We start from the raw sequence: 19,778 nt of genomic DNA, 5'->3' as shown, positions 1-19,778 counted from the left end.
ATCATTTCGATGGTACTAAAAATGAAATGACATTATCGGCGCAGCCTACGGACCTATGCCGCGTAGGTCCGTGTGTACGCATTTGTTTGTAGTGGTGACTCACTACACTGACGTGTGGTCTGTGTACGTGTGTCATCGGAAGTTTGTAAACAAACGATGCTTGCGCTTGTTTCCTCGACTGAAATTTTGTTGCAAGGCTGCAATATAATGTCCAAGAAAACATAAGCGTATACAAGGTGTCAAATAAATACAAACTAAATACATATGACAAAATAATAAATGAAAAATATACATATAATACTATATATATCACTGAAGAAAAATGTCATATACTTTTCTTATTTTTATCCTTATGTAGTAAATACTAAATAACTAATTAATCAATTAATTAATATATACATATACACATATATTCAATAAATAGTTATCTTTATTTTGTATTTTATATGATAATGACTGAAATAATGGAAGTATATATCATTTCAGTTATATAAAATACAAAATAAAGATAACTATATTTAATATGTATATGTATGTATTCAATAATTAATTAACTTATTTATTTATTTTGTATTAATTACATAAGAATAAATTTAGGAAAAGCATATAACATATTTTTCCAATTAGATATATAGTATTATACATACATTTTTCAAATAAAATATTTTATTATATCTAACTTATATCTATTAGACACCTTGTATAAGTCTATTTTGTCTCGTATGTACATCATTCAGCCATACGCTAGAATTTTAATTGCGAGAAAAAAGGTTAAATGAACTTATAAATTATCTGATAAAATATAAACAGACCACACGTGCAGTAAATTGCTAACTAAAATAAATACGTATTTCTTCAAATCTGTCAGCTGACGTTAGATCGCCTATGACAATATTTCTTAAAATCTGCCAGTTCACGAATAAATCGTCTTTGGCTCTCTTTTTTCTAAACGGTCAGCTGACGTTAGATCGTCTTTGACAATATTTATTAAAAATTGTTAGCTGACGTTAGATCATTTCTGACAATATTTCTTACAATTTGCCAGTCCACGAATAAATCGCTTTTAGCTCTCTTTTTTCTAAACTGTCAGCTGACGTTAGATCGCCTCTGGCTATATTTATTAAAAATTGTCAGCACACGATAGATCGCCTATGACAATATTTCTTAAAATGCCAGTTCACGAATAAATCGTCTTTGGCTCTCTTTTTTCTAAACGGTCAGCTGACGTTAGATCGCCTCTGACAATATTTATTAAAAATTGTTAGCTGACGTTAGATCATTTCTGACAATATTTCTTACAATTTGCCAGTCCACGAATAAATCGCCTTTAGCTCTCTTTTTTCTAAACTGTCAGCTGACGTTAGATCGCCTCTGGCTATATTTATTAAAAATTGTCAGCTCACGATAGATCGCCTATGACAATATTTCTTAAAATCTGCCAGTTCACGAATAAATCGTCTTTGGCTCTCTTTTTTCTAAACGGTCAGCTGACGTTAGATCGCCTCTGACAATATTTATTAAAAATTGTTAGCTGACGTTAGATCATTTCTGACAATATTTCTTACAATTTGCCAGTCCACGAATAAATCGCCTTTAGCTGTCTTTTTTCTAAACGGTCAGCTGACGTTAGATCGCCTCTGACTATATTTATTAAAAATTGTTAGCTGACGTTAGATCGCCTCTGGCTTGTCTTATTCTATATTGCCAGTCCACGAGAAAGCCGCCTCTGGCTTAAAGACAAGAATAAGAATTTTCTTCTAATGCCAGTTCACGAGAAAACCGCCTCTGGCTTGTCTTATTCTATATTGCCAGTCCACGAGGAAACCGCCTCTGGCTTGAAAACAAGAATAAGAATTTTCTAATGCCAGTCCACGAGAAAACCGCCTCTGGCTTGTCTTATTCTATATTGCCAGTCCACGAGAAAACCGCCTTTGGCTTGTCTTATTCTATATTGCCAGTCCACGAGGAAACCGCCTCTGGCTTGAAGACAAGAATAAGAATTTTCTAATGCCAGTCCACGAGAAAACCGCCTCTGGCTTGAAGACAAGAATAAGAATTTTCTAATGCCAGTCCACGAGAAAACCGCCTCTGGCTTGTCTTATTCTATATTGCCAGTCCACGAGAAAACCGCCTCTGGCTTGTCTTATTCTATATTGCCAGTCCACGAGGAAATCGCCTCTGGCTTGAAGACAAGAATAAGAATTTTCTAATGCCAGTCCACGAGAAAACCGCCTCTGGCTTGAAGACAAGAATAAGAATTTTCTAATGCCAGTCCACGAGAAAACCGCCTCTGGCTTGTCTTATTCTATATTGCCAGTCCACGAGAAAATCGCCTCTGGCTTGTCTTATTCTATATTGCCAGTCCACGAGGAAATCGCCTCTGGCTTGAAGACAAGAATAAGAATTTTCTAATGCCAGTCCACGAGAAAACCGCCTCTGGCTTGAAGACAAAAATAAGAATTTTCTAATGCCAGTCCATGAGAAAACCGCCTCTGGCTTGAAGACAAGAATAAGAATTTTCTAATGCCAGTCCACGAGAAAACCGCCTCTGGCTTGAAGACAAGAATAAGAATTTTCTAATGCCAGTCCACGAGAAAACCGCCTCTGGCTTGAAGACAAGAATAAGAATTTTCTAATGCCAGTCCACGAGAAAACCGCCTCTGGCTTGAAGACAAGAATAAGAATTTTTTAATGCCAGTCCACGAGAAAACCGCCTCTGGCTTGTCTTATTCTTTATTGTAAGATACTTTTATTACGTCATATGCTCTATGTATATATATAATGTATATTATATGCTCCATATTATCTATATTCATATCAAAATATCTTTCTAAGAAATTGACATCATTTTGTATACTTTTTTTACAATAAATGTATGATATATGCCATATTTTTTATTTTTAAAGCATAAAATATAAAGATATTTTTATTTTTTTGTGTCTATTATTTGTAAAATAATCTTGATAAAAGAAACAACATTAATTTTGCGACTTGCAATAATCTGTTTTATTATATGCTTCTTTTAAATACTTACAATTAGCCTTATTTTATGTGATTAACTTGGTATTTAAAATACGTATCAAAATCGAAAATGTATTTGTATTACAGTAGAAACGAAACATTCTTGTCTTACAACAGAAAGAAATGGCAAAATATAATATTGTCTAAAGTACAGTCTAATAAAAACTGTTAAAATTGAACATTTTATAAAACCACTGTGATTTATGAAAAATCAGAACTATTATTTAAAAAATATAAACATATTTCGACTGTGTGTTTTAAACTGCACCACACATTCAAAATTCACAGAATAAAATTATTTCTGCAAAGTTGTGTATAATGTCAGTGGAAAAGTGATTTATTTGTTATTACATATACATGATATTTTCCCATTCCTCTCTGGTGTAAGACTACAATGTTTTTTTTCTACTGAACTAGAAATTAATTTTACATTTTGATGTGTATTTTAGATACCAAGGTAAACGCATAAAATAAGGCTAATTGTAAGTATTTAAAAGAAGTATATATTGAAACAGATTATTGCAAGTCACAAAATTAATGTTTTTTTTATTCAAATTTTTTTACAAGTGATACATACAAGAAACTAAAAATACCTTTATATTTCATGCTTTATAAATAAGTTATATGACATATACATTTATTATAAAAATATATACAATATACAAAATGATATTAACTTTTTACATAGATACTTTGATGTGAATATATATAATATGGAGCATATAATATACATAATATATACACATGAAGCAGATAAATAAAAGTATTTTACAGAAATTAAAATATGAATGTATGTAACTAAATAATGTAAATGTTTGCAAAAATGTTGCAAAATTTATGTATAATACATACACTTTTTTTATCCTTCAGAATGCCTTCAACCTATTTTCTTCAGCCGGGTTTCCTAGCACATAACACACACACACACGACTAACACACACATAACTAACACACACATAACTAACCTTAAAGATTCTGATGTATATGACAGATAGCACTAAGAACTGTATAGCGCCTCTATGCCAAAATCCGGGAACTAATCTGCTGCTCTTTTTAACCTTATTATCGTCTATATTGCTCGCATCCTTTGCATAATTGTAATTCGCGACGCATTTTAAAATTACATCTCTGAACTCAATTTGAAAGGTTTCCTGTTAATCTTTGATATACTCTTTTTCGGCCAGCACACTCGTTTTGCATGTACAAACTGTATAATTTTTATAAAAAATAAATATTTATATGCATCGACAGCTTGTCGGTAAAATTTCCAAATTTTTTTCTTTTTTTCGTTTTAAAATCGGTGCTTGCCGATGTATTAGAGTGTGTACTTTAACCACATAAAAGGATTTGTAATTCTATTTAAGCAATAAAAAATGCCGTGTTAATTACAAAATTGAAACTTGATCGGTAAGAAAGTGTAAATTCAGCATCCTCTTAAACATAATCTAATTTTTGTTATATGTAACAAAATTAATAATAGATTAATAAATAATTTCTCATCACTCTACTTTCCTTTTTTATCAAAGAGCTTATATATTATATATTATATATATATTATATAGATAGAGTAGGGGAGCTAGCTAAAAATGAGTGAGCCGATAGAAAGAGACAGAAAACGAGAGGCCCATCAGCATCCTTGTTCAATCGCGCATGTGCTGTTGATTTTTAGAGTTAAGTGGGGAGATGAAGATTTCAGGAGAACGATATAAATAGAGAAGAAGAGGAAAATGTTTATATTAATAATAATAATATTTTCTATATAAAATGTTTTTTATTTATATAACATAACGCTTATAAATCAGTTAATATATGTATTATTTATTATTGACCACTGAAAATCGTTAGCTTATAATTACGCATTCTGATTCTTTTAGAATCATCTTTGGAACATTTACTTTCATGTGTCAAGCGAATATCGATATATTTTTGTATAATAAGAAGAATCAATTGATGTCGATGATCATACAAAAGCTCTTGATCTAAAATGTGATTATTATTATCTAAAATTGTATTAAGGAGTATTTTTAGTGTTTCCGTTACAAGCTTGTAATTTATATCTTTAGTTAATAATAAATAAATATGTTGACGTATTATTTTCTCAGCACTCATATAGATGAAAATTACATTTTTACAGGGGAAATGCAAACCACCGCGATTTTTTAAAATTGTCAATTTAGATTTGACACTATCACTTCCTTCTAACATGTCTCTACAAATTTCGCAAATTATTTTTTTCTTTAATGAATATACTATTGAATCAGCTGTATGCTTCACGATTTCTTCAAGATAATCAGAAACATACCAGCCTGCATTTCCGCAATAATTGTGATCAAATATACTATGATTACTTTCCAAAAAATCATAAACTGAAAAATTACTATTTTGTTTTTGTTGTGAGACTCTTTCTTTTTTTTTATTATGAGTTTCTTTATTATTTTTTGAAATAATTTTATTTTGATTATTCTTTATTGTTTTTTTTTATTTCGACAATGTTTGTTACGTCTGAAATTTTTAATGTATTGTCTTGCGGGGTACAATTCGCTGAAGCAGGCATTAAACATTCATATTATTAGCCAATAATTTGGTGTAAGCAGATTGATATTGTATTGTTGTTGGATCATTATTATAACCATTTATTCTTCTTATTAATGCAAAAAACATTTCAACATGGTCTTGAGATAATTTATAAGTTAAGACAAATTGAACAATATTATTTTCTATCAAATCTATACAAAGACTATATACGTTTTTTAAACAAATAATAAATCCAAGAAATCCCGTTTTAACAGATTCGCTTTCAAGGACTGATTTACGAACAATATTTTTTATTACTTGGTCATAAACTATAGAATTTTCTTTTTCTATTGTTATGTTTTTTTTTTTTTTTTATAATCATGACAGGCACATCTATTTCTAATTTTTTAATATACTTAATATATTCTTCAATTTTTGTTTTTAATTCAGGTAAAACATCTTTGGTAATACTTTTTCGTCCTGGCGTCTTACAAAATTTGTTTTTCACATTTAATAGATCGAAAATATCATTAAATGTTTTACAAAATTTCGCTGTAGACGAAGCTTTTTCAAATTTTTCATCTTTAACTTCAAATTCAAGAAAACGTAATGCAATTGATACGCTTGAACCCAATACTTGTGTCGCCAGTGACACTTTCATTTTCTCATTATGAAAATAAATATGCCTATCTCGTATCTTGCATGCACAGTGCAAGCCTTCACTAATTTGTTTGTTGTGTAATTTTTTAATATACGTCCAATTAATAATTTCTTTTTTATCATATATTATAGGTCCTTTTAACGCAAAATAATTTCTTACTAACTTGAGTGCATGACACGGATCGAAAAACACGTAGACAGGTCTTAAAGTATTTGGGTGTTCAAAATAGGGCTTAAAATTGCTCTTATCTCTGTAATTAAAATTAGCGTCTAATACTTCACATGCTTTTGCATGTGCTTTATCACCATCAAAAGTAATACTAACTACTTCAATATCATTTTGGCTAAGTTTTATCAATAGATCTTTTAAAAGTACTGCCTTTTCTTTGCCTGTTAAAGAGTTAATTAAATAATGTGCAATGGGTGTTTTAAACGACCCATTAATGCTGACTAACATAAAAATCAATGCTTTAGTAGCTATCTTAAGTTCATTGTTATTGTTAACTTCATCCAACTGTCCACCTAAATCGACAACACCTTTCCATTTGTGAGCTTTTTTATCCCAATGTTTTCATTTATGAATGTTTATTTCATTAAACGTAAGGTTGAAAATAAGTTTCTTACCTTTCTGAAATTCTTGCTTTACCATGTTTGACACGTGTCTTATTAGTTCATCAGAAATACCTGGTTTATAATTTTTTGAAGACAACCAATGATTGAGTGTTTCAACGCAAGGCAAACATTTGAGATAGCTGCGTCTCACAAATTCGTAAGCAGCTGGAGAGTGAAAATGTAAGGTTCTAGCAAAATGTTTTAACTGAGCAGGAAAGGAAGCTGTAACTTTATTTTCTTTCATACGAAATATCAACTCTTGTAAGTGTTGAGGTAATTCCTAATAAAAAATATAATAATTAAAACAATTTTAAATATTTTAAGCTAATCGCAATCGTTTTATAATGTATAAAAAAAATTATTTAAATGTAAATACAATTTAATTATTATAGTAAAAAAATTACATGAATTTGTTCATAATAAATTGATTACAATTTATACTATATATACATAATTACGAATAAACCTGTAAATATTCAACAGCTTCAAAAAATTATTTCTCCTTCATAGTTTTAATCATTTCTTTCATATAATTAATTTTTTTTCTGTTCTAATCATCTTCACATGGGAAGCAGATTTCTTAGATTGTTCATAAGTCATAACTCTTACAAACCGCTCCCATGCTTTATTTGAAGTGAAGTCCTCTCTTGAAAAAGACTCTGACTGATTTCCGACCATGAAACGAAATTTTTTTGTTGGGGAAATGTTGACAGCAGATGATTTTCTAAACATACATTAATACATACAATTAATAGTACAATTATTTTATAAGATATTAAGCTATTTTGCAATATAAAAATTATTTTAAATAAAAGTTCTAATGTACCTTTTAATACTGTTTCTGGAACTTAAATGATTATGTATCTTAAAGCCACTAGTATCTGTTTTTGTTGAAAATGATGTATTTTCAGCACTTGTCATATCTTAATGATTAATTACATCGCCAAGTACTTGAGTAGGTACATTGTTGATTTGTAAAGATAATTGATTGTCGTTTTGATCAAAAAGAACAGCAGTTGATGTTAACCGTCTCAAAGTTGTATATCCATCAGTTTGTTGAAACGAATCATTATGGAAGTGATCACTACACAGTCTGGCTGAACTTGAAATTGTTGTCACATCAATAACTTCCATCCATTTCTTTTTTAACTCAACAGTATCAGGAAATTTGTAATTCGGAATTAAAGATAAAATAATACTTTGCATTTTCACATGACGCGAATTGCGTTCCGTTACATTTTTTCTTGAATTTTAGGTTAAGTGATATTTTGGTTATATCATAACTACTTAGAATAATAATAAATTTATTAATAATATTTGATTACTGATACTACATTATATCGTAAACATTTTTCTCATACTTACTTGTGAAAACTTCGAGATCTATCGAAGGGAGTGGGTTGTTTTTTACATACAACACACGCTTTCGTCATAATTTGTTATAATTTTATAAATGTTGCGTAAGCCACGTTGAAAATAATAATGAAATAAGACAGAAATTTATCGTGCAAAGACATCTCTGTCTTCTGTAAGAACGAGCAAAATGATAATATTTCTCTATCACAGATCACAGCGTTTACTAAAGAAACTTCTCCTCAAAACTCAAAACAACGCGTCTCTCCACTCAGCTTTTGAAGTTCGATGCGCGCGCAACATTAGACAAAGATAAAGATGGCCCTCCCATATTTTTTCTCTTTCTATTGTCTAACGTTCCTATTCTTTGTTCTTAGCTGACTTTTCTACTCTATCTATATAAGCTTTTTGATTTTTATATTTGTTGTTGCACCGACTTACGACTATATTGTAGAATGACAAGTCGTATTCAGATCCGATGTTCAACGTACGACAAACGACAAACGACATCCGACGCCGACATACGACGTATTGTAGAACAGGCCTAAGGGTGCAGTCCCATTAAGCAAGGATCGGAATGAGGATGCCGTCACAGGCTTAGTTTACATCGATTGTTTAGTACGCGTACCAAATACTAAATCTGCTTCTCCGATAGCTATAAATCGTTTAGTGTAAAATCTACACCAATCAAAAAAGCTGATTTAGTACTTGGTACGCGTACTAAACAATCGGTGTAAACCACGGACTAAGGAATAGAGAGACGGTGCACAAGCTGTACCGGGGGAGCACGTTTGCGGCGGGGGGAGCCGCCATATTCGTTTAGTAATCACCACACATAGAACTCACTATTTGCGTATATGTGAGAAATGAAAGTCAGATCCTGCGCACAATAAACAAAATAGGAAATAGAAATAGAAATAATTATTAAATATTAGAAATAAGAAATTGGAATTATTTATTTTAAAAATAAAAAGAATAGAAAAAATTAATGCATAAATTAAGAAATAAGAATTGGAACTAATTAATATATTTTATTCTCTTGTTAGATGTAAAATAATTTCTCTTTTTAATATTAAATGTTTATTGCTATTTCTAATATTTTGTCTACTGTATGCAGAGCCTCAGAGTAATAAAAGTTAAAGTATTTTATAAAATTTATAATACAACAATAATAAAATCGCCTAATCTCTTTATGCTTGTCACTCGTTATGTCTAGTGGCACCACTACACGAGTGTAACCATGTCACAGACACAGAATCTCTGTGTGAGAATCGCTACATCAATATGGCGGAAAGCAGTCCCCCCCGCACGCTTGAGTTACCATCCCCTCTCGCCTAAACTAGGACTTTAGACTCAGGCCGGTATTCATAGTTGTTTCTTATATTTAAGATCGTCTTAAGTCGTCGTCATCGTCATCTTAAGATACTAATATGGCTTTTTGATTGGTTCATAGCATTTTAAGACAATACTTAAGACAATCTTAAATATAAGAACGGACTATGAATACCCGCCTCAGTCCCTCTATTCCTTAGTCCGTGGTGTAAACTAAGCCACATACAGCCCGTAATCCATAATCCGCACCAAAAGTCCGCAAAAGTTACTAGGTATTTCGTCCGTAACGTTACGTGTGTTTTTGGTTGCGTTCCGTTTTGCGCATAGCACGCATCGTTCGCATCGCTAATGCTTAGCGCATTGGCTGCGTTTCGTTTCATTATGCGCATGATACATTCTTTGAAACGGAACGATATTGAACGCATTAGAAGCGGAAAATCAAAATGGATTCCACAATAAATTGCGCTATCAATGTGACAATGTTTTTAATTGATGAAATGAGTGACAGTAATAGTAGTGAATCATTAATGACTCTTCCATTATGACTTTTCCTATTTTGACACTTTTTACAATATCGCTATCAATCGCCATATGCAATTACGCAATCGCATGGAACGCATAAGCTGCTGCAACTCAAACTTGAGGTAGCTGATGCGTGTATTATGCGCTGCAGGTGGTGGGGATCTAGGGAATTCTAAGCGCTGTTCATGCGCGCATTGAGTGAAACGGAACGTTTTCTATGTAATTCGTGCGCATAATGTGCGAAACGGAACGCAACTTTTATCTCCTTGGGCGGTATTCATAGTCCGTTCTTATATTCAAAATCGTCTTAAGCACGGACTTATATTCGCTCTCTTCGTCACACATAGATTGTGTCTGACGAAGAGAGCGAATATAAGTTTGTATTTAAGACGATCTTGAATATAAGAACGGACTATGAATACCGGCCCTTGTGTCCCATAGAGCCGTAAATACAGACGTAACGGTAGTACTATTTTTTATTTAACAAATTATAATTGTTTATTTGTATTTTATTCATAAGAAAACTACAGAATATATTATAATTTTAACAAAAGTTTTAATTAAATCGTCAAATTTAGTTAAATAAATAAAATTAGAAAAAGTATTATTAGTAATAATTAGCAACTTATAGTAACTTTTACGGAAATTTCATGGAATTACGGCTCCATGGGACACAAGGAGATAAAAGGTTTGTTCGCGTCGCATGCTCCTATGTACACCAAGGTAGAGACCCTAAAAAGAGAGACTCACCAACTCGTCACGTGACTGTTAGTGGACTCTGATTGGCTGGTGTATGGATCGCACATTTGTGCCCCGTGTGCACCATAAAGCTACACTGAACTACACTATGAATACCGGCCATAAGCCTTGTGTCCACGATGCTAGAACTCAATCCGAGATCTCGGTCCGAGTCCTCGAACAATAATATTTATACTTGGCTGAATATAGTTAGGGTGCATCCCGACGAAGGAAGAAATAGCGGAACGGAACAGTAGCGGAAAAGAAACTAGATGGAAAGTAGCCAATCAGAATGATTCCGTTTCAATTCCGTTCCGCTTTTTAACCACTGGGTTCCCCATGGCACGGAACTGTTACGGAACGGAAAAATTTCTAACCTATCGACATGAAAAATTCGCGAAGTGTCCGTTTGTTTATTCGTTTTGCAACGTACGTGCATTTTGGAAGCTGTTGGAAGGAAATAAAAAGCAATGTCGTCATCGGTACGTTATTATTGTATAAAAATAAAATATATATATTAAAACACTATGTATGTTTTCACATAAATTCAATTATTTAACATGAAACTCATAAAATAGATTAGGTTAAGTTGTTCTTATAATATATAATAGAAATTTAAAAAACAGATACAATTGTATGTAATATATTTTATTGATTAGGAGAAATTCAAATGTGGATATTGTGGCTGGATTATTTGGCGTGATAAAAGTGGACAGATTTCACATGGTTGCTTTGGAAAGTGTAAAGAATTATTAATGGATAAGGATAAAAATCTTTTTAGAAATGGTACGTATATTTGTGTCTACAAAAGAGGCAATATATTCAACAAACTATTATTTATTTTTTAAGAACTGTCATTCATTTAATTAATTAAGAACTGTCATTAATTTAATTAATTGGCATGTAGAGAATGAGACTGGTGGAAATAGCACTATTGAAGAAAGTACCTACGAGAAAGAAAATATTGATGAAAATCTTGAGGAACACATTGATATCGATAAACTAGATGAAGATTTAATAAGTGCAGTAAAAGAAAGACCAGCATTATATGATTTTCGCATACCGGTGAAAGAGCGAGGAAGGAAACAAAAAGACGGCTTATGGCAAGAAGTCAGCGTACGTTTGAAAGGTAGTATTTATATTTATTTATTTATATATTTATTTATATTTATTTACTTATATATATATTTATTTGCAAGGTTTTCTGTATATAAGCAAACACACACGCACACATATGTATATATAAAACAAGTATTACACATTTAAATATATTTTTTAATTACATTATGTGTTGTAGGTTTATATACCGCTACTGAAGCGGAAAAACGATGGACCTATTTAAAAGATTGTTATAGGAAAGCAAGAAATATATTTAAAAAAAAACAAAGTATTGTGCAAAAAAGTGGTGCGGCTGGTATATCAAAAAAATATGAAATGAAACCGTCCTTTCGTCACTACAATGTAATGAATTTTTTAAATGATATGTTGGAATATCGACAGTAAGTTCAAGAATAGTGGTAGTTTTATTGATAATAATTATATAGTAATAACATCCTAACATTTATTTCAGAACCGTAACGTCTTTAAGATCAATGTGTGAAGAGCAAGCTTCAAGTTGCAACAGCATTCCTTCCACATCAACAAGCAGCGTGGATGATGTTCTGACTCCTATCACTGATGATAATACTTCCACATCACTGTCTCCAGTCTTACCGAAATCACGAAGTATGAATGTTTATTATACGCAACTTACATTAGCGAATGAATAATAATTAATTTATATATTTTTTTGTTGCAGAAAAAAAGAGGATTGATTTAGACGAATATGAAGAAGCTCTTATTCATTCTTTGACACAAAATGCAGAACCTAATCCTATAGATGGATTCGTGTCACGTTTGGCAGAAGGTCTACATAGACTGTCTTATAAATTACGGTCTAAATTAGAAATAGAATTCTTATCAAGAATTATTATCAATTCTTATCTTAAATAATTGAATTTATGTGAAAACATACATAGTGTTTTAATATATATATTTTATTTTTATACAATAATAACGTACCGATGACGACATTGCTTTTTATTTCCTTCCAACAGCTTCCAAAATGCACGTACGTTGCAAAACGAATAAACAAACGGACACTTCGCGAATTTTTCATGTCGATAGGTTAGAAATTTTTCCGTTCCGTAACAGTTCCGTGCCATGGGGAACCCAGTGGTTAAAAAGCGGAACGGAATTGAAACGGAATCATTCTGATTGGCTACTTTCCATCTAGTTTCTTTTCCGCTACTGTTCCGTTCCGCTATTTCTTCCTTCGTCGGGATGCACCCTTACTTCGTGTTTTCACCACTTTTTGTTCTTTCAATTTTTTGTCTTGAACTGTACTCGCATAAATTTCAACCAATAAGATGAGACGAGACAAAGCCAAAAATCTTGTTGCAATGTTCTCTCTCGCGGACACAACAGTAGAGAGGCCGTGCGCGTTCCAGTATGTATATATTTCAGTGGCGTGGTCCCTCTCAGAGTTCTCTCTGACATATATAGTTCAGTATTGTACCGTCAACACCGACTTTCGTCCCCCATAAAAATTTGCGAAGTGACGATTCCTTGCTGCAACCTCAGTACAATGGCAAAGAATAAACCTATAGTGTATAAAAATATATTTGTAAGATAAAATTCAATAACCTCATCATGTTTATTAATCTCGTAATTTTTGTTATATTTTGATATGCATTGTCAGTATGCAGATATAATTTATAATATAAATTAATAAGAACAGAAAAAATATTTTTATGTGTATTTGTATATAACTATAATTATAATATAATAATATAGATCAATGATGAATAAAAGAAAAATAATCGCATCAAACACATCAGATGAAGATGACAGTTTTGAACATCGACATAGCTCTTTGAGAGTTAATATGAGTTACATCGCAAATTTAACGGATTCTGGCAATGGTTCTCTCTATAGATCAGAGATTGAAAACATTGAAAGAGCAGATAATAGAAATTTGCAAGAAAGCCAAGGTACATATAATAATCAAAATTATTCTTAATTTAACTTTAACAATGAAGATTTGCAAGCTATAAACGATATGAACAAATGTGTTATAAAGATAAATAATAACAATAAAAATTTTCTTGCAGTCAAGAAAGAAATACATTTAGAAGATACAAGTTCTAAGGAACGAGCTCTAGAAACAAATTGTAAGCAGTTGAAAGATGAAATATTAAACAAGACTAAAGCGACATTTAACGGAGATAATGAGCTATCTATAAAAACTGCAATGGTACTAGGGAATAAGAAAAATCACTTTGTAAGCAGTATACACAATTCAAATTCTGAGAACAAGTCTATTCTTATATTAAAGACAAATAATCATTGTCTCAGAAATAAAATAACAATGGAACATAAACAATATACTAATCAGCAAAGAAAGGATAGATATTTAAATATTATAGCCACTCCAACAAGCAAGAATGGACAAAATTCTAAACAAACTGTGGATAAATCTAGATTAATTCAAAAACGATTATTTGTCACTAATGACAAACAAGTAGAAAAGCACACAAAATGTCGAATTATAGAAGATATTGTTCTGCAAAATAAATGTCCAATCCCCCCTAAACAAACAAATCAAAGTAGCAGTCCTATATTAAGCAGCAGCAACAAGAGAGCAGGTTCTAAATTATGTTTGCAAAATCAATCTGAAAACTATAATAACACATTTTCAACTGAACACTCTGTTCAGAATGTTGATATAGGAGTACCCATTACCTGTTCTACCTTTATTGAAGATAACACAATAAGGGAAAAAAAAAATAAAAGTAGCTGTAATAAAACAAATAATGATTTTAATATATCTCATGCTACGCATACAATGAATAAAGTAATATCTATGGAAATGACAGAGATTTGTGGTATTATTCAAACAAGTAAAGAACAAGATAGAAATTCAAATGCAAACAATTGTATTGAAGATAGAGAGGAAGAAAAATCCAAAGTAAAAAGTTTAGACCAAAAGAAAAATATAACTATTCAGAGGTTAAAAGATATTCATTTAAACAAATTTACTGTACAAAATAATATTGCGTGTTCCAATGTGCCCTGTGCAAACGTTGCGAATGATGCAGTTAGTACACGTGTACCTGTAGTTCCTGTGCAAGTATCTATTGAAGAAGTTGCAGCTACTACAAAAATACATAATACATTGCAAGTACAGGAGCGTAATACTACAAATCAAAGCAAAAAAGAATGTATGTTACTTTTGTCTGATAATAGTACAAATAGTATTACTCAGTTATCTTTAAATGTAAATACATCATTGGATGTAATGGTTAAAACTAGTAAAGTGAATTCTTCAAGCAATTACAAAATTATTGATACTAATCAAAGCTTTGGAGCAACAATAACTAATAATAAAAGATCAATAGTTTTGAATGATCAATACAAAAGTATAAATAGCACTCAAACTTCGTTGCAAATGAATACATCGATAGATTCTATGCACGAAACAAGGCTAAGAAGAAATAATCGTTCAATCAAACAATCATTGATCCAAGAGAAGGGGAATGTTAAAGACCTAAGAGAAAAACATTTATATATAGATAATCAATATTTAATAACAGAAAATAAAGAAACAGATGATGTAGACTTTTTAGAAAACATCAGTTTATTTGAGAGATTAAAAAATATCTCTACACAAAATCAGTTTTCTCATAACGTTCAATCAAATATTTATGAAATAGGAGATAAAGAAAAAGCAGAAAACGATAAATCTAATAATGTAACAAGTTTAATATATCAGCGTAATGATCATACAAGTAATAGTGGTAATAATTATAGTTGCGTTGAAGGAACTCTATATCCAATAAGCCGATCAGTTTTATTTAAATCATTACTAAAATATAAAACACAAAACATCAATCACAATGCAGAATCTTGTAACAACAATGCAAATTTGATTGATAATAAAGAAAACAAGATTAAAACTAAGTTAAATGTTTTGTAAGTATACAAATATACAATATTATTTACATATACATACACAGATTACTGTTTTTGCATGATTTAACATACACATTATGTAACACACACACGCACGCGCGTAAATTAATATATTAGTGTATATATAAATTATATTAAATACTAATTATATTTAATATTACTAACTTTGTTTTTTTAATATTAGGAATACAAAAGTATCAAATAAAACACCTAAGTCGACTGAAACACCAAAAACAGCCGATGCAGATACAGTTATGTTAAAAGATATGCCCAGCTCTAATTATTTTCTTATTCAAAATCAATTAATAATCACGGAAGATACATGTAATAAGGCAAGGTTTGAAATAGGTGACAAGACTACAATTTCTTCACAAAATATGGAATGTATTGTAACACGGAAGGGCAAAAGGAAATTATTGCCGCTTAACGAAAACTCTCAATTGTGCTCTATTACTCCAATAGAGGAAGATAAATGCACAGCTAAGGAATCAACATTTGGAAAAAAAAGCAAAAAGTTCAAAAAGAAGCGTTCAAAAAGAAAGTTAGCGGATGTTAAGACTAACACAAGTAGTATTAAACATAATATCGTAAATGAAAGGTGGTCAGATAATGATTGCGATACTTTTGAGAATAAAAGAAAAAAAAAAAAAGTGCGAAAACCGAAAAAAATTATGAGTAAGAAAATCGTTATCAAGAAAATTGTTGACGAAAATGTGTTGAATATATTAGAAGAAAATAGACAAAATAAAGAAAATCGATCAATAGAGAATAAAGATTCTTTAAATGATTTTGTAAGGCATCGCACAATACCTACTCAATGGTATAAACACAAGTCTCAAAAGATTGTCATTGTAACGACTGGTTTATCAAAAGAGTAATAATAACTAATTATTTTAAAATGCTTCTTTTTTTACAAGTAATAATTTTTTATGTTATTTCACAAATTTATAAAGTTGTTATAAAAAATGTATTATATTTTGTAGAGACCAGAGTTTAGTTAAAAGCATCATCAAATCCCTTGGTATGGCAGAAATGGAAATAAATGTATCAAAGCGAACGACTCATGTTGTGAGTACAGGTGTACGCACAGTGAATCTGCTTCGAGGAATTATAAGAGGTTGTTGGCTTGTTACTTTAGAATGGGTTCTAACATCCCTGGAGAACAATACATGGTTAGATCCAGAAAAGTTTGAGATGAAACATTTCTCTAAAGCTGTAGAGGTAAGGCGATAGACGAGATGGTTGCAAATCTTTATTCGCATATTGTATAACAAGAATATTTGGATTTTGCAGGAGAATCGGAAAGATAGACAATTATTTGGACTGTCATACATCCCAGAATTGTTCAGTTTATGTGGACTTATATATGTTGAGCATAAAACTACAATACCATGTGATACACTTAAAGAACTTATAAAAACAGCAGGCGGACATATTACGGAAAATATTAAGCAGGCTAAAATTATCATCGGTATGAATGGTTTGAAGGAAACCTGGATTATAGATTCTATCACGACGGGTGAACTACAATCAACTAAACTTTATCAAAGAGAATCAAGTAGTTAAGTATCATAAGAAATGTAGCGTCTTTAAATATCATGTAAATTTAAAGTATTATTTATTATAATATGAAAGACATTTGTACATCAAATTATAATTTTTTTTATACAACATATAAATCTTAAAAAATATTTATATAACTATATTAATATTAATTTATATAAAATTAAAAAAAAATTACACATACATAAACATAGCATGCAAGAAGGCAGGTAAAAGGAAAGAGAAAGGGAGAGAATTAACATTTATTCGCAGATTATTAATATTTCATCTTTGAGTCAAAATATTCACTTTTTGATGAACAAAAAGAAAGTAGCGGTGCGACTAATTCAATAGCGGTGCGGCTAATTCAAATATTGCCTACAATAGTCTCTAGTACCCTAACAGCACATGTAGATTCTGAGAATATTTGGAGGATATCACAAAAGTATATTGCGTACATTCTCAGAACATTCGATATACGTACTACGATATACTTAGTGCATACTGAGAATGTTCCTATGTCCCACTTATTATAGTTTATAGTATATACTCTGAACATTTTTTAGTATATCCATAGCATTTCATCAGTATGTTATTGGTATATCACGCATACACACACGTACACACACATACACACACAATATATACAATATACATATATACAATATGTAGACAATTTGTAGATAGGTTAGATTAGCTTAGGTTATATTAATTTGTAATATTTGCGTTTTAGAAATATATATTTATCATTATATATTTTTTTTACATTTTATTTATATTTATATATATATTAACTTTTTTTATTCTTTATTCTTGATATATGATGTTACGGTATTCTCTCTCCTTACGTTCTTTAGCATGAGCTAACCATATTTTGATTGAGACTGAGATCTGCTCATCTGTGACATCATGTAATTTTCGTATTACATCTGAAAAAGTAACATATTTATATTATTTCTTCATTATTTATGAATAAATTAAAACAAATATGTCTACGGTGTTATTCAAATTAAATAACAAATGATTATATGCTTTATTTCTAATATATATAAGATAATTGAAAAATATTAATATTTGTAAACATGTTTCATTAATAAATGCTATAAATATTTACAAACATGTCTTTCAATTTGTAAAGGAATTATAGCATTCATTAATAAAAAGATAAAGATTGTTTTTAAATATTTTACTTACTCATAATTATTTTGCATATTTCTAATTTAGAAAAATGTTGTTTTTTTTTGCTCCGCACCAATTGTATTTTATTGCCAGCTCATTTGACAGTATTGTTTTCATCAGCTGTAAACATGAGGTTTTGGCAACATGAATATTTTGGCAAGTTACACGCCTCAATTGTTTAACCTGTTTAAAATTATTTTAAATTAGCATTAATAATTATTTTCGAAATATGTATAATTAAAATTATAATTTTGTTTTTTAACAACTATTTTTTGTATAGAATATATCAAAATGAGAAAAAGAATATAAACTTAGAATTTGTAATTCTGAATAAAAATATTCAAATAAATATATATTTGTAAATGCTTTTTTATAAAATTACTTTTAAAAAATTTTTCATATAAATATTAAATTATACAAACATTTATACACATATATAGCTGCTATCTTTAAGGCTCCTGGTCCCGTAGCCGTGAACTCCGCGTTGACAGTGGCGACATAATTGTGGTAGGAATAAGAACCCAGTCGAATTTACCCAGTCGATTTATCGTATAAGTAAATAGTGTAACAGTTTGACCTAATCAATTGGTTAGGTCAAACAATTTGATAAAAGTAAATTACTGAATAACATACAAAATGCTAATTTATAATTTAAAAATTTGTTTACATAAACTTTCCTGCAAATCTGTATATATCTAATCATTAAAAGTTTTTAAATTAAAAAATTTTTTTATTTTCCCGATAAATCTATATGTAATGTATTCATAGTAATCAATATCTAAAGTAATATTATATGTACTGTAAAGTAATATAATATGTACCATATATACATATATATGTAGCTCAGGTTGCGGTCGGGCAAGTGAGAATCGCTACGTCACGCATTCGTGTGCGTTCAGCTGTTCGACTAACAATGATCTTGTCTCGCTTCCACCAGCGCAGCGTATGACACAGCATATGATAAATCAGCGCTCTGGCTCAGGAGCGTTTTATATTAGAAATAGGCTGGATTGTTTAGGCATTTCTCAGAAAATCGTAACATTTTCTTCACTACATAAATAATGTTTATTTTCATTAATACATAATATATATGTATTTAATTATTAATAAAAATAAATATTATTTATATAGTAAAGAAAATATTACTATTTTCTGAGAGGTGCCTCAACAACCCAGCCTATTTCTTATACAAAACGCTCCTGCGCCAGAGCTATCGGCGGCTCGGCCACCAGCAACCGGGCGGTAGTGGGGAAACAGGAGGCATCGTCTCGGGAATCGGCCCGAAATGTGCA

General features: G+C 30.5%; 2 protein-coding genes and 2 long non-coding RNA genes across 8 annotated transcripts in view; 2 read left to right on the top strand and 2 right to left on the bottom strand.

Annotated features, from left to right (window-relative positions):
* The window catches only part of LOC105676918 (uncharacterized), a 56,117-nt gene extending 47,357 nt beyond the window's left edge, over positions 1-8,760 (bottom strand). The window contains exons 1-3 of one of the 2 annotated variants that reach the window (XR_010891530.1): positions 8,173-8,760; positions 7,634-8,093; positions 3,874-7,531 (exon numbers count right to left, since the gene is read on the bottom strand). This is a non-coding gene — a long non-coding RNA (uncharacterized lncRNA). The remainder of the gene's footprint in view (positions 1-3,873; positions 7,532-7,633; positions 8,094-8,172) is intronic. The other variant, XR_010891529.1, reaches the window with a different exon arrangement.
* A 2,216-nt stretch (positions 8,761-10,976) lies between these two features.
* Positions 10,977-12,822, top strand: LOC137001558 (kinesin-related protein 8-like). Of its 2 annotated transcripts, XM_067360617.1 has the most exons (6): positions 10,985-11,234; positions 11,412-11,538; positions 11,660-11,881; positions 12,050-12,251; positions 12,323-12,477; positions 12,551-12,822. In XM_067360617.1, exons 1-6 carry the CDS (start codon positions 11,223-11,225, stop codon positions 12,742-12,744), a joined length of 912 nt encoding a protein of 303 aa, XP_067216718.1. In that variant the 5' UTR covers positions 10,985-11,222; the 3' UTR covers positions 12,745-12,822. The 2 variants fall into 2 exon arrangements, with proteins under 2 accessions (XP_067216719.1, XP_067216718.1); XM_067360618.1 differs by lacking the exon at positions 11,412-11,538 and having other exon boundaries at positions 10,977-11,234.
* A 148-nt stretch (positions 12,823-12,970) lies between these two features.
* LOC105676924 (putative leucine-rich repeat-containing protein DDB_G0290503) lies at positions 12,971-18,061 on the top strand. Of its 2 annotated transcripts, XM_012375156.2 has the most exons (6): positions 12,971-13,417; positions 13,588-13,784; positions 13,905-15,765; positions 15,950-16,639; positions 16,749-16,986; positions 17,059-18,061. In XM_012375156.2, the coding sequence occupies exons 2-6, from the start codon at positions 13,592-13,594 to the stop codon at positions 17,329-17,331; spliced, it is 3,255 nt and encodes a 1,084-aa protein (XP_012230579.1). In that variant the 5' UTR covers positions 12,971-13,417; positions 13,588-13,591; the 3' UTR covers positions 17,332-18,061. The 2 variants fall into 2 exon arrangements, with proteins under 2 accessions (XP_012230579.1, XP_067216713.1); XM_067360612.1 differs by lacking the exon at positions 17,059-18,061 and having other exon boundaries at positions 15,950-16,681; positions 16,749-16,885.
* Positions 18,029-19,546, bottom strand: LOC105676926 (uncharacterized). Of its 2 annotated transcripts, XR_010891531.1 has the most exons (4): positions 19,308-19,546; positions 18,909-19,063; positions 18,502-18,669; positions 18,029-18,236 (listed from the first exon to the last, which is right to left on the bottom strand). It is a non-coding gene; the product is annotated as an uncharacterized lncRNA (long non-coding RNA). The 2 variants fall into 2 exon arrangements; XR_001101470.2 differs by lacking the exon at positions 19,308-19,546 and having other exon boundaries at positions 18,909-19,231.
* Positions 19,547-19,778: the final 232 nt, after the last annotated feature.

This window comes from Linepithema humile, chromosome 8 (assembly GCF_040581485.1).
Source record: "Linepithema humile isolate Giens D197 chromosome 8, Lhum_UNIL_v1.0, whole genome shotgun sequence".
NCBI classification, from domain to species: Eukaryota; Metazoa; Arthropoda; class Insecta; order Hymenoptera; family Formicidae; genus Linepithema; species Linepithema humile.
The sequence above is the reverse complement of the archived record's forward strand: the minus strand, read 5'-3'. Positions and strand labels throughout refer to the sequence as shown.